Source organism: Pediculus humanus, genomic scaffold (genome assembly GCF_000006295.1).
Source record: "Pediculus humanus corporis 1103172108313 genomic scaffold, whole genome shotgun sequence".
In the NCBI taxonomy this organism is placed as follows: Eukaryota; Metazoa; Arthropoda; class Insecta; order Psocodea; family Pediculidae; genus Pediculus; species Pediculus humanus.
In genome coordinates, this window is record NW_002987882.1 from 132,004 (window position 1) to 147,322 (window position 15,319).

The 15,319-nt window shown below is 26.2% G+C and overlaps 1 protein-coding gene across 1 annotated transcript in view; it reads right to left on the reverse strand.

Moving 5' to 3' along the window:
- Phum_PHUM590070 (UDP-GalNAc:polypeptide N-acetylgalactosaminyltransferase, putative) overlaps positions 1–10,830 on the reverse strand; it is a gene marked incomplete at both ends in the record, with an annotated part of 35,178 nt that extends 24,348 nt beyond the window's left edge. Inside the window, one exon of the mRNA XM_002432485.1 lies at positions 10,720–10,830. Coding sequence (XP_002432530.1) covers positions 10,720–10,830 — 111 coding nt within the window. The remainder of the gene's footprint in view (positions 1–10,719) is intronic.
- Between the last annotated feature and the right edge of the window lie 4,489 nt (positions 10,831–15,319).

Here is a 15,319-nt window from a genome sequence, read left to right on the forward strand (position 1 = left end):
TACAAAAAAAAAAACAATGAGAAAAAGTACAAGGATAAAGTTTTGGAAATTTTCAGTCAAACAAACACCACACACAATATCTTCTTCTTTTTACAAAAAATTCAAACTATTAAAAAATTAATAATAATAATAATAATAATAATAATAATAATATATTGATTGTGTCGCGTTTAAAAATAAATTAGACCCACCGACCTTTAACCTCTAACACAAGAATAATATTATTTTATGTGTTGCTTGTCCGTTTGTCCGTTTGTATGTGTGCCAGTTAGTGCCTGATTTTTAACATTTTCTCAATTTCTTCGATAGATTAAATATTTCTAATTAAATAAAATAATTTTTTATATGTCGATCATTCTCCTCAACTTAAAAAAGGGGATACAAACTATTTTGAAAAATTTTCCCTCTCGTCTTAAACCGGATACGGTTGTAAGAAAAAAAAAAAAAACGAAACGTTTTTCAAATTTATAAAATTTCATTCATTTCCATAATTTTGTACGATGAGGGAAAAAAATTACAGACCTTAACAAACAAACAAATAAATATTTTCCTACAATTGAATCATAAATTACGTAACAAACAAAAACAACAAAAAACGAAAAGAATCTTTCGGGGCATTTTATGAAATTTAACGGATTTTTTCCGTGACGTAATTACACGAAAATAAATAAATTTTTTTTTTAACGGTTAATTCATGCATTTCCTCTCTAAAACAATGGCGAATTTTAAAAACATTAAACAAATTATTATTTTTTTTTTTTTACAAAAAAACGATCGATTCGTTTTCTAGTTAGTACTTTTTTAAAATAGACCACGATGATGATAATGATAATGATGATAAACCAGACATATTTTTTTTTCTTTCTCTCTCTTTAAGTAAAAATGTTAAGTCATTATTTGTTAAAACATAAATAAAACTTAGTCAGTCCAAACAAACGTAATGATTTCGAATTGATTTTTTTTAAAAAAATATTTCTAAATCGTTTTCGAATTCGAAAAATAAACAACAACAACAACAACTACAAAACTCATCATTTCACTATTTAATTATCGAATAATAATAATAATAATAATAGTAATAATAATAAAAATGCAATGTCAAACGTTAGAATGAAGAAAGTTGAAAATAAAATTACATTTAATAAATAAAATTGTTAGTAAAAAAAAAAAAAAAAAGTAGTTCGTTTTTTTTTCGATGCTATGAAAGTGTTTGTTTGTATATAAAAAAAAAACTACAACTACAACTACAACTACTACTACTACAACTACAAACACTAAAAATTTTAATGCTTAATAAAATAGAAAAACTTTTAAAAAGGTATGCATATTTTTATTTTTTTTTTCGAAAAGTATAACGAATTTCTATTTTTTTTTTTACTTTTTGGTTTCGACGAAAAGTTTTTTTAATTCGTGGTTTTGTCATAACAAGGAAACTGACCTAGAGAACTCAACTAAAGGGCAAACTCATGAAAACAACAACAACAACCAAAATTTGACCGTAACAGACATTAAAAAAATTAAACAACCGAAATCTTTTTTTTTATTCTTCCCCTCCCCCCATTTTCTAATTTTAAACTCGTTTTTAAATCTTTCCTTTACAAGAGAAAGAGATAAAGAGAGAGACAGAGACAGAGAGAGAGAGAAAGAGAGAGAGAGAGAAAGAAACGCTAAAATAGTAATAATAATAATAATAAAATTATTTTAATTTCTTCCTGTCTTTCGAGAAAAATAAGAAAACATCATTAAGAGTATTGATAAAAAAAAAAAACCGGTCCGAATTTTTTTAATGCGGTCCCCCCCAACCATCCATCCATCCATCCATCTGTTTGTCCATTCGTCCATTTGTCCAAAGGTTAATTGCAAATATTTTGTAATGAATATATTTTAATGGAAAATTTTACTTCGACCGTTAAAAAAAAAAAAAAAAATTAAAGAATTTCAATAATATGTGTCGTCTCTTTCTCTTCAACATCATTTTTACAAATTTAACAAAATCAAAATTTTGACTTTTTACTACTCAAGGCCCCCCTCCTTCTCCTCCTTTCCCCTCCCCTCCACCTTCCATCCCCCGGGAGAAAGAAAAATAAATAAAACGACGGTAAAAAAAGTCCTCGTCCGCGATTAAAAAGTTTCCTTTAATTACTTTCCTCTTCGACCAATCAAATTATTTTAAATAATATTAATAATAATAATAATGGTAATAATAATAATAATATTTTAATCCATAAAACAAATTAAAAGAGTTTCCTTTTATTTCTTAACCCTTTTCCATATTAAAAAAATTTTAAATAAAGAGCAAACAATTTAAACTTTAGAAACTAAAATTTTCGAACTCTACAAAAAAAAAAAAAAAAAAAAATAGAAAGAAAGAAAGAAAGAAGCAAATTCCTTGCGGTAGCAAAAAGAGTGTACGTGTGTGCGTGTGCGTGTGCACGCGTGCACGCGTGTGTTTCTATTTGGGTTAAAAATAAAAGTTGACTAATTCATTTTCAAAAAATTAAACAACAACTACATCATTTCCTTTTAAGTGTATACAACTCAATCAATATTTTCTTTTCTTTTCCTTTTTCCTCGTGGGCATTACGACTACCACTTTTAGTAGTACTAGTAGTAGTAGTAGTAGTACCCGTTTTTCTCTCATCTTTCTTTCCCTTTTCTTTTTGTTTCATTTCATTTCACTACCCAAAATGTTGCACAACAATTAAAAAAAAAAATTTATGAAAATACGATCTAAACTCGATTTTTTTTTTGCAATAAACATGTTAAAATCGATAATGATAATAATAATAGTAATAAAATGCTAGTAATTACGAGGGGGGAGTGGGGGGCAACTCTCATTCTAATGTTTTTTAATCGATCGAACTCTCATGTTTAATGTTTTTTCTAATCGAGCAACATAAATTTTTTTTTTTTTTTATAAAATTAAGAAGATACACATCGATTCGTTATTTAATAAAAAAAATTTATTAAATAAACGTTGCGTAAACGCATAAAAAAAAAAACAAGCAATTTTTTTTTTTACGATTTCAGTTCCTCATTCTTCGTTATAAATAATAATAATAATTAAATAAATTTTCCCTCTTTTTTCCCTCATCTCATGTTTTTACGCTTTGAAATTCTCCCAATTTTGACAAGAAAAAAAAAAACGTTAAAAACCCGTAAAGAAAACAACGCCCCCTCTTAACTTTTATACCCCCTCTTTTATTCCTTTAATAATTTTAATAATAATAATAATAATAATAATAATAATAATAATAATAATAATAATAATAATAATAATAAACAATAATAATAATTTTTAACTTTTACGAAATTCTCAATCCGATATTTATTACCCTCCTCCCCCCGCCAAAAAAATTTTTTTTCTTTTCATAAATAATTTATTATTATATTTATACGTTTATAAGAAAGAAAAATAATAAATTATTAACAACAACAACAACCACGAAATAATTCGAAATAAATATTAATAAAAATAAAATTTTTAAAAAAAATCCTTACGTAATAATTTTTTTTTTTTTTTCTATCTTTTACCGGACTTGATTTTATTCGTTTCACGATAAAAAAAAAATTAAAATAAAATAAAATTTAGAAATCGAAAGTGATCTCGATTTTCTTGCCAAAGTTCAAATCTTACCACGAACTAAAAAAAAAAATTTCCCTAACCGCTAATGATTAAAAAAAGGAAAACGAGTTTACGACGATGCAACAACAACAAACAACGCGTTCGATTGCAAAGATTGTAAAAAAAAAAAAAAATAATAATAATAAATAAATTACGTGGATTTTTCCCCATAGGTAATGGTGATGACGGTGGTGGTGAATTCGATCATGATTTCAATAATAATAATAATAATAACCTGAATAAATGTTATTTAAATTTCGTAACGACGGTTCGGGGGGTAAAACCAAAAAAAAAAAAGAAAACAAAATGGTTGCTGTAGAGAAAAAAACCGTCGAGGGATGCTGTTAATTATATTTAACAAATAATTAAAAACATGACGATGATGATGATAACTATTATTATTATTATTATTATCGACTCTAAAACCAATTTTTTTTTTTTTTTAAAATATTAAATTGAAATCGGATTATTGTAATTTGTTTCTCATTACGTAACACACACACACACACACACACACACACACACACACACACACACACACACACACACACACACACACACACACACACACACACACACACACACACTAAAAATAAAAATAAAAAAAAATGTTTTTTTTTTAAATGCGAAGTCATCATTATTACTATTTTGAAACGAATGAGTAAAAAAAAAAAAAATGTTTTGAAAATCCATAATTTTTTTTTCTTCGTATTTACGTGTTTTCCACGTGTTGTCAATCGCGCACACCTCCCCCCGATCTCATTATCGGTAATAATCGTCGTCAAAGCGTGGAGGAGAAAAAAAAAGAACAAAATTGACAATCAACAGGGGGATGTTTTATTATTATTATTAATAAATAAACTACCGGGGAGAAAAAAAAAAACATTAAGGGTGAAATTATCAGAAATAAAAATGATAATGATAACGATAATGACCGACGAGAATGATAATAATAATAATGATAATAATAAACGAAACAATCATTTTGTAAATTTCAACCCGCGAATATATTTTCCTCTCTCTCTCTCTCTCTCCCTCCCTCGCGCGTGTGTGTGAGGGGGTGCGTGTGCGTGAGCGTGCGTGTCCTTTTCTTTATTTAGTAGTCATTTAATTAATTATTTATTTACTTATTTATAAATAAATAATAATTTTTGTTTTATCGACCGGTTATCAAAATGTCTGTCATTTCGATTCGATTGAATACAACCGGTCGCCCCCTTCCCCTCCCCCTTTTCCCCCGCATTTCCTACAACTTTTCACTCCCACACTTGAAATTTTTCGATTGTCTACTTTAGTTTTAATGTCAAACACGCGACGTGTTCATTCACGAGGGGCAGGCACGATTATTATAAAATGACGTTCGACAATTGAAAAAAAAAACCTTTCAAAGTTTAATTGCGGGGGGAGAGAGAGAGAGAGAGAGACAGACAGAGAGAGAAAAAAAAGAAGCAAAAATGTAAAAATTAATTTTTTTTTTGATGCATACGCAATGTCCGACATTTTTTTTTCAGTCGAAAAGAAAAAGTTTTATTTAAAAAAAATAAAAAAATTTAATTATCGATAAGGTAAATAATTAAAATGAAAATTATTATTATTATTATTATTATTCGAGAAAACAACCGACAACAACTTTGGCACCTGGTTTTGTACCATTCGTAGATAGAGAGAGAGAAAGAGAGAGAGACCTTAGTTAAAGTCACGTTAATTGCAAGTTCTAATAATAAACCAAACCATAACGTTCCTTTCACTTTCTGGTTTTCTCTCTCTCTCTCTCTCTCTCTCTCTCTCTCTTTCACTCTCTTTCTCTTTCTCTCTCCGATTCGTGTGTCGTTATGAAAACAAAATCTTCCTTTTATTATTTTTTTTTTTTTTTTTTTTACGTAACGTCCGAGAAAATAAATTTGCAAAGTTGATCATCTCACATCGATGAAAAACACGATCAAATCGAAACAACCAACCAAACAACCAACCAAACAACCAACCAAACCATTTCCTTTTTTTTTTAATTAAATTACATTACTTTAATGTTATTATTATTATTATTGTTATTTATAACAGATATGATATAATAAATCGGCACTTGGATAAACGTGAAATAAAATCGAAAACCGTCATTTTTCATCACACTTGATTTTTACAGAAGAAGATTTAAAAAAAAAAAAATGACGAAAACCGTGACGTCATCAAAAAACGAAAAATTTTCCATTGAAAAAATAGAAAAAAAATGAAAATCATTTTTGTTATTTTTATTATTTCATCATTTTAAATTTCTTTTTTTTTTTTTTTAACGAGTAGTACCGGTTGTAGTGCGTTGTCTTTGTTATCATTATTATTATTACGAATTTGCCATAATTAATTTAGAAATTTTTTTTTTTTAATAAACAATTATAAATCATAAAAACGATGCCCCCTACGTGAACCTAAAACGAACGGACGAATAATTAAATAAATAAAAAAAAAATTTTTTTTATTTATTTAATTATTGTTTTGAAAATTCTATCACAATTTAATAAAAAAAAAACAAACAAACAAGTAAACGATTCAAAATAATAAAAACAAACCTGAATACTTTAAAAAAAAAAAAGTAAAAGTTATAAATAATAATAATGATGATGATGATAATAAGTATAATTTTTTTTAATAAACGAGAGTGAAATTTTATGTGCCCCCCCAACATTTGAACTTTTGATACTTTTTTAAAAAAATTTTTTTTATTTTTATTTTTTTTTTTTCCTCCATAAATTTTTCTTTCCTTTTTAATAAATAAATAAATAAAAATAATTAGTTTTGATGGTAACCAATAAAAATTGCGTAAAATAAATTTCAATTTCATTTTAAATAAATTTTTTTTTTTTTTTCTTTTTTTGACGCAATGAAACGTGACTTGAAAGACATGCGAAAATAAATTTTTTTATTTTTTTCTATGTTTACACAAACTAACGGACCGTTGGTTTTCTTTTTTTTTTTTCGTCTTTGCAGACAGACGTAAAACACGCGCACGCACACGCACACACACACACACACACAGGAAACGGTAACGAAAAAAAAAAAGCAGTAGAAAAATGAACGATTCGTTATAATCAAACCTTAAAGTTGAGGTATTGTTACAATTTTTTTTTGTGATTTTTAAAATCAAAAAGTCAATGAATGAATGTAGAATGAATGAATGGAGAAAAAAGGATCTAAAACTTCGAAATAATCTTTTGTAAATGCAACAAAAAAAACAACCCCCCCCCAACACAACAATAAATTATTACAAACAATATAAATTTTTTTTTTTTAAGAGATCAAACATAAAAGATCTCCTTTTTAAAAAGAAAAGTTTCCATTTCTTTTTACGATTCGTTACGAAAAATTACAAAAAAAAAAATTCGATGAATTGGAAACAAACACACGCACACGCACACGCATATAAAAAAAAGAAGAAGAGCAAAAGTCAAAGTTATCTGAGCGTCATCAAAATAATCATCATTGACATTAAAAAAAAAATAAATAAAATGTCAATAACACGCACACGCACGCACACACACGCACACGCACACATACGCACTCACTCACTCACGCACGCACGCATAAACAAAAAAAAAAAAAAAAACGAAGCGAATTTTAAAATTTTAAAAGGAATTTAAAACGAGAAAAATAAACAAAATTTAATGAATGGAAACGAATTTTGGACATCGTTGGACATCGTCGTGTCATCAGAACGAATTATCAGAGGGACGTGGGGGAAAACGTGGAGGGGGGAACGTGGGAAACGAAATTTTTTTCATTTTTTTTCCCTCGCTGAATAAATTTCACTTTTTTAAATCAATTATATAAATCACACTTAATAAAAAACCACGTATACGTATAGAAACTTCACCTAAATTAATTCACGACTAGAAAATAATAATGTTAATAATAATAATAATAATAATAATAATAATAATAATAATAATAATAATAATAATTAACATTGATTAATGGTATCGGTGAAAGAACGCGTTCGTCATTTATATCGACACGAGAAGAGAGCGATATTAAAAAAAAAAAACAAGCAAACAAACAGAAACAACCAAACAAACAAACAAAACAATTTTCTCTCTCTCTCTCGTTAAAATTATACCAGTAAAATTACTACCCCTGAAAAATTTAATTATTTTAAAGAAACAAGAGAGACAGAAAGAGATAGAAAGAAAGAGAGAGAGACAGAAAAAAAAATGTCATCAACCCGCATTATCATTATCATTTTTAAAAAAAATAAAAACTTATAAAACGTTATTAGAACGATATTAAAAATTTTGCAGGATTACCAACAACAACAACAACAACAAAAAGTTTACGTGGGAAATTAAAATTACTAACGCCACGTTATTCTTTTTTTTGTTTCTCATTCATTTCCAAAAAAAAAAAAAGTGGAAGAAGAATATAATGCGTGTATGTGTATGTAGTTTTTTTTATGCACGGAAATACAAACGCAAACGAACGATAATAATAATAATAATAATAATAATAATAATAATAATAATAATAATAATAATAATAATAATAATAATAATAATAATAATAATAATAATTACGTTTTCGCTAATTTACCTTTAACATTTTTTTCTTTTCTTTCATTCCAACACAAAGTGGAAAAGGTATAAATTTTTAATAACATATTGTATTCATGATAAATTCATGTCCGTTTTCATTATTATCATTATTATTATTATCATTATTATTATTAAAAAACTCCGTGTAATTATTTACGGTAGAATTATTTTCAAATTTAAATCGACTCCGATGATGATAATGATGATGATCTACTTTTTTTTTTTTTTGTTTGGCGTAAAGTAATAAATGAAGAGAAAGAAAGAAAGAGAGAGAGAGAGAGAGAGGGAGAAAACTATTCAGAAAATTATTTTTTCCCATGTTCGGACAATGTTTTAGAAAAACATATTTAATAACAATAATAATAATAATGATAATAATGATAATGATAATAATTTTTTTGGGTAATTAAATAAAAAAAATTCATTTTCTCCCAATTCTTACTTTACCACCACGACCACCACCATCATCATCATCATCATTGTTATTATAATTTTTCTTTTTTTTAATTCGAATGAGTTTCTCCCTTTTTTTTTGGGGGGGGGAGAGAGGGAGGTTTTTTTAATTATGAGAAATAATTAATTTTTATTTTAAAAAAAAAATAAAAATTGGCCTATTCATCAAAATTAAGGAAACATTGTTTTTTTTTTTTTTTTTAATAAATAATGAGAACCCGAGAGAGAAAGGGAGTAGAAGAGAGAGGGGGTAGAAAAAGAAATTAATCCGAATTATTAATTTATCCATTGAAATAATAATAATAATAATAAAATTATTAAATACTAAACGTTTTAATGGAGGGGGGGAGATTTTTTGGAACACACATACACGTACTCCCGAAAACTTTTTTTTTTTTTTTCTTGCTCTCGTGGGATTAAAATAAATATATAAATAAAAATAATTTATTACGTTTTTTTTTTTTTTTTTTTTTTTTTGAGTTCCTCGTTAAAATCGTTTTGGGAAAACAAAAAAAAAAAAAAAAAAAAAACACCCAAAACCGACTTTTGTAGCACGGATTTCCGGTTTGTGTGTGTGTGCGTTACAGCAATAAAAACAAAACAAAAAAAAAAAATATTTTTTTCTTTTCTTTTTTTTTTTTACGGTAACGAATATTGAACGCACTGTTAAACATAAAATTTACACGGTGGTTACCGTATCATTTATTAACGGTATCCCTAATAATAATAATAATAATAATAATAATAATGATAGCAGTAATTAAACGGGAATAAAAATTAATTGTCAAAAAAGGTAATTATTATATTATTTTGACCTCGAAAACGTCATTTCATCATTTTTTTAAATATGATTGAGAGACGTTTGATGTTTAAGATGACGACTTTAAAAAATTTACTAATCCTATGAATCCCCCCCCCAAAACCTGATCGAAACTTTCGGTCCCCTCCCCCTTTCCTCCTCGCCAAAAAAAAAAAAAATATTTGACAGGAAGAAAAAAGAAAAAAAACGGGATCATCTTCTAAACGAAAAATTGTTAAGAAAATTGATACAAGGTCGCCCACGTATTTGCCATTATTCGATTCTCTGGATTCGTATTAATAATAATAATAATAATAATGATTATTGGGGGGATCCCGTGATATGTGAGTAAAACTAAAAAAAAAAGAGAGAGAAAGCCGAATAACAAGAATAAAAAACCAAAATTTTATAATAAAAAAAAAAAAAAAATTTTTTTTTCTTATTGTAAACGTTTAAAAAAAAAAAAAAAAGAAAATTATTATTATTATTAGTATTATTATTATTATCGTGGACCATACCGAAATGTTAATGATATTAAGTGAAAATTACAGGTAATTAAAAAAATTAATTTAATCACCTGTTAATCGATTTTAAAATTTAATGGCGAAAAAAAAAAAAAATTATCACGAATCTGTTAATGATAAAAAAATAAATTTTTGGGAAATTGTTTAAAAAAAAAAAAAAGGGGGAGGTACTCGATCGGGTATTAAAAAAAAAAAAAAAAAGGGGAGACATTTAATTGTTAATCATAGAGATATCAAATAATTTTTTTTGTAACGTTTTTTTTTTATAGTAATAGAAATTTAGAAATTCAAAACTAGTATATATGAATTTCATTTTACAGTTCTAATTTAACGTTGTCCTTTCTAATTTATAATTAACATTTTTATTTTATGATACTTTTTATATTTTTTCATAACATAATCATAAAAAAAAGAAAATTTAAAAAAAAAACCGTTGACGATTAATTTGGGGCGTTTTTAAAAAAAAAATTTTTTTTTTTTTTTTTAAGTGAAATTTTACGTTTGTGTGTAACGGTTGTGAAACGTTACTATTGATTTTTTTTTTTTTTTTTAATAATAGTTAATACTTTGATATAAATGTAATATTTGTAAAATATAGTTAAATAAATTTATAAAAATAAACAATATTTTTAGATTTGCCAAAAAAAAAAAAAAAATTCAACAAAATATTTCACAAGGTTCCAGTTTTAAATTAAATTAATTATTAAAAAAATTAAATTTTTTTTTTTTTTTTACCTGAACTCCGGATCCTTGTAGATAATATAAAATAGCAAACATCCATGTCACGGATATAAAAAGTATTAATTTCACATTTCTTCGCATTTTCCCGCAAGTTCTAATAAATAAAATCATCTAATACATTTGCCCGATTACAATCATCTACTAAACCCCGGCCGCACTCCATTTTTACTAAACAGCTGACTTTGAATGCAGTGGTGCCAAATTATTTTTCATGGCGGGGGACAGTTGGTTTCCATTATTAGACATCATGAACAAACGGTTAAACATTATTTCACGAACTTTTATTTACAACAAACTTTTTATATTTTATTTTAATTTTTTTATCGACATTTTTTCCTATCGCGAAAAACAATTCTAAATTTTTAAATTATCGTCTATTAAAAATAAATAATGATAATAATAACAAAGTTACAAAAAAAAAATCATTTTTTTGTTGGCAACCTTGTCGTAATTATTTTTGAAAAACGACGCCTGCGTCGCATTGGCAGCACAATGCAAGTAGTTGAAATGTCAAAAATCTTATTGGCCATTGAAGATATTGAAAATCGAAGAACAGGAAATTCGTAATAAAAATTATATTGCGTCATATCGAATTATTCTAAGCAAGATTTCGTCTGCTAACAATAATGTAAATATTTCAAATTTAGTTTTATTTAAAAAAAAAAAAAAATTTTTTTTGTTTAAGTATTATCATTAAATACCTAACAGTATTATTATTTCAATCTCTTATATAAATTATATTAAGGAAACTAGGTATGTTTAAAACATTTTATCATATTCATTATTTAAAACAAAGGAATTTTGATTTTGATCTGTCAGTTTTAAAAACAATTCACTTTAGAAATGTCACAAGCACCAATTAATTATATATAATATTAATTACTTTAACAATTATGTACTGTCGATAAGTTTATTTAATTTGTAAAATGTTTTACCGTTTGTGTCGATACAGTGCAATGAAGCACTTAAACATATGTCATCATACTGTCATGTTGTCATCATTGTGCACAATCACTATCATTATTATTTGTTTGACACACTATTCGAATAATAATAATTATTTTATTAGTTTTATTTTTTTGTAGGGGTAAATTAGTGTAACATTTTTTCTCGAGATAAAATTGTCAATTGAATTTAATTTCAATTGCAGGTTTTTTGCAGTGTTTTAGAGTATGAGTGATTCGACACAACTAATTCCGCTAAAAGTAAATATTTTTAGCTCTAATATATTAATTTAAATATCAGCATGAGCATGAGCATGTGCCTGAAAACATGTGCCTTAGCCTGTGCCTATTAATAAACTTGTTGATCGAATAGAAAAAACGATATAAATTTTTATATATACCATCATGCTAAAATTTATTTTATTATTTTAAAAAAATTATTTCGAAAACTCTCTCTCTCTCTCTCTCTCTATGTAATTAATTACACTTAGTGTTACAAATCTTATTTTAACAGTTTTTTATATGAGTAGGTTATGAAAAAAAAAAAAAAAAAACTGTAGTTTGATATATAGATCAAGATTACTTTTTTAAATCGACAACCTACATTTTCTTCATTTAATCATACATGTATGGGATTTTATAATTTAATCTAGAATTTTGATAATAAGTAATATGAATCCTTGATAGTTATCCATAAATTTTAAAACAAATGCAAGAAGACAAATTTCTCTTTTGACACATTCGATAAACATGGTAGACCATAAGAATATAATAAATTTTTGAAACGAAATCGAATAAAATATTTTTTTTTTTTTTTTACAGAAGACCAGACATAAAGCATTAAATTTAAAGATAGACATTTAATTTTTCTTTTTTTTCCTTTCGTTAGTCATTTCATTGTCACGTTTTAATTTACAGAAAAAAAATTTTAATTGATGATAAATAGGTTACAGTCACAATTATGCTTTCATGTTTTTTTTTTTTTTTTTATCATATCAGTTAGTCGCAAAGCTATTTCATTCTTACAAATGATTCATTTTTACAAAACGAGGACAAGAGAGATTTTCTTTTTAAATAAAAAAATATTAAATAATGAAAACAAAATAGAAAACAAATAAATTGTTGAGGGTTTTTTTTTTTTTACGTGGGGGGCGGGGGAGGGGGACTTAAATCTTTTTTGACCGAGGTCATTGAATTTAATAAAAGCCATAAAAAAATATATATAATATGTTATAGAAAGAAAGAAAGAATAAAGGAACCTGTTTTTTTTTTTTTTATAAGTAATTAATCGGCTTATTGCTTATTTAGTACCCTCGTCAATTTAAAAAACTTTTTGTTAGAGCTTTTTAACGAAACCCCCCTCACCGCCCCCGCCCTCCCCCCGTCGTTTGTATTTATTTATCACTTACGTGTAATGGTATATAATTTCCAAAAAAAAAAAAATCAAGCATGAGAAAGAATACATGTGATTTGTTTTTTTGGGGGAGGCGAAGGGGAGGGGAGGAGGGTTTGCTGTGTGAGATATTTATTATTAATTTATTTAATTTTTATTATATGTCGTAAAAGTTGAGATTTAACTGAGTTTAAATAGAAAAATGGAATTGTAAATAAATGCAGACCTTGACATTTTGTGACAATGTGAACTGTCGTTTGAGTTTTTCTTTTCTTTTCCTTTAAACCTTTTTTTTTGATTACGTTGAATTTGAATGCGTGTGAAAAAGAAACAAAAAGAAAAGAAAAAAAAATGGCACGTTTATTAATTGTATTTAATTGAAAGTTTGCGAATTTTAAAAAAAAATCGAATCGAAACAATCGAAACGATCGATTATTTGTGGCATTTTTCAAAAAAAAAAGGAAAACGTTTACACGTGGGAAAGGTTACGCGTGGGGGGGAGAAAAAAAAGAAACCATCGAACGGTTTCTATTTCTTCTCGAAGGAAACGTTTTAAATTAATAATAATAAAAATGATGACAAAGAGAAGAATGAAAGCCCCTCAGTAAATTAATTAAGTGGTATTATTATTATTATTATTTTTTTTTTTAGGAAATCGAATCGAAATAATTTTTAAAAAAAAAGAAAAAGGAAAAAAAAATTATTTTAATTGCTAATTCGTAATCAATCAATTAACGAACTGAAATTCGTCATTCAATTTAACGTGTCATTAAATTTCTTTATCATTTCCATGTTTTTCTTTTTATTTTCCCGCAGGAAAAAAATGTCACACGTGGATTTTTTTACGTGAAAAAGAAAAGCTTTATGTTTTTTTAATTTTAGGAAAGTAACTTTTCATTGATTATCTCAAGAATTAATAATTTAGAAAGGTGTGTGTGTGTGTGCGCGTTTTGTTGCTTTTTTTTTTTTTTAATTTGATCTAGTTACACGATCCGGTAAGGAAAAAAATCGTTTTTAAACTTATCCGGGATCGAATAAGAAGATTATATTGAATTTAAAAAAAAAAAAATTTGTCCAGGGAAGAAGTCATACAGTTTTTCTCTCTCTCTCTCTCATGTTTATTTCTTTTCTGGAATTTTTTTTTTATTACATTTACTTGATAGGAGAGGACATGGAATTTTTTTTTCGTTTGTAATCTTCTTAAAATATTTGTTTTGTGAACATGGAAAAATTACTATAATCGATATGAGAGGAAAATTCTATTCGCCATTCAAGCGAATGAGTGCTCAAAATCATCACCATCATCATCATCATCGTCATAATTGTTTTTGCTTTGTTTGTTTTTTAATGTTGTCGTTGTTGTTTTTGCCGTCAGCGACGAGAACAACAACAACAACAAAAGAGAAAGATATATTTTAAAAAAAATATTCCACGGAAAATTTTTCTGTCGTATCTTATACAAACGAAATTCGTAATAACCAGATAACTTACCTACCATTGAAAAATAATATATTGAGTCATTATAAAACGAATGAAAAAAATTCGAGGGAGTGCGATGATGATGATGACCGAATGAAAAGTTTTTTAACGTGCGCGGAAAATTGTTTTAAGACTTTCGACAAAGACGACGACGATAATTTTTCTCAGTTAATTTGAGTTTAAAAAATTTTTTATTTCGAGACTTAATTAATACGCGAAAATAGGAAATTTGAGATAACCCCGCAAACGAATAAGTTTGACCTTTTTTTTTTTTTTCCTACATTTCCTTCGTCAAATTTTTCGAACCTTGTAAAAAGGAAATTATATTTTCTAGAAAAAAAAAAACGGGAAAATATTTCGCGTTATTTATTCATATAATTTGTGCGACCTGCTGATTTTAAAAAAATAAATTATAATTAACGGTTTTTTTTTTTTTTGTAAAAAATGTTAAAAAATTACGGAACGGTTAAGGAAAAAGATAGAGCAATAAATAATGGGGTGAGTTATTATTATTATTATTAGTATCAACGGGTTCGGGTTATTTTTTTGGGTACTATTTAATAATCGGAGTACGTTAAGGTATCGAGAAAATGTCGTCGATGACTTTTCGAAGGAATTTTTTTTTATTAATTTTATTTAATGGAAAATCTGAATAGTTTTTTTTTTTTTGTGAACGTGTAAATAGACACGAGGAGACGTTCTGCTCAATATCCAAATTTGAAAATGCATGAATTTACTTACGACGCAAGCGTAAAAATAAAAAAATAATTTTTTTTATTATTAT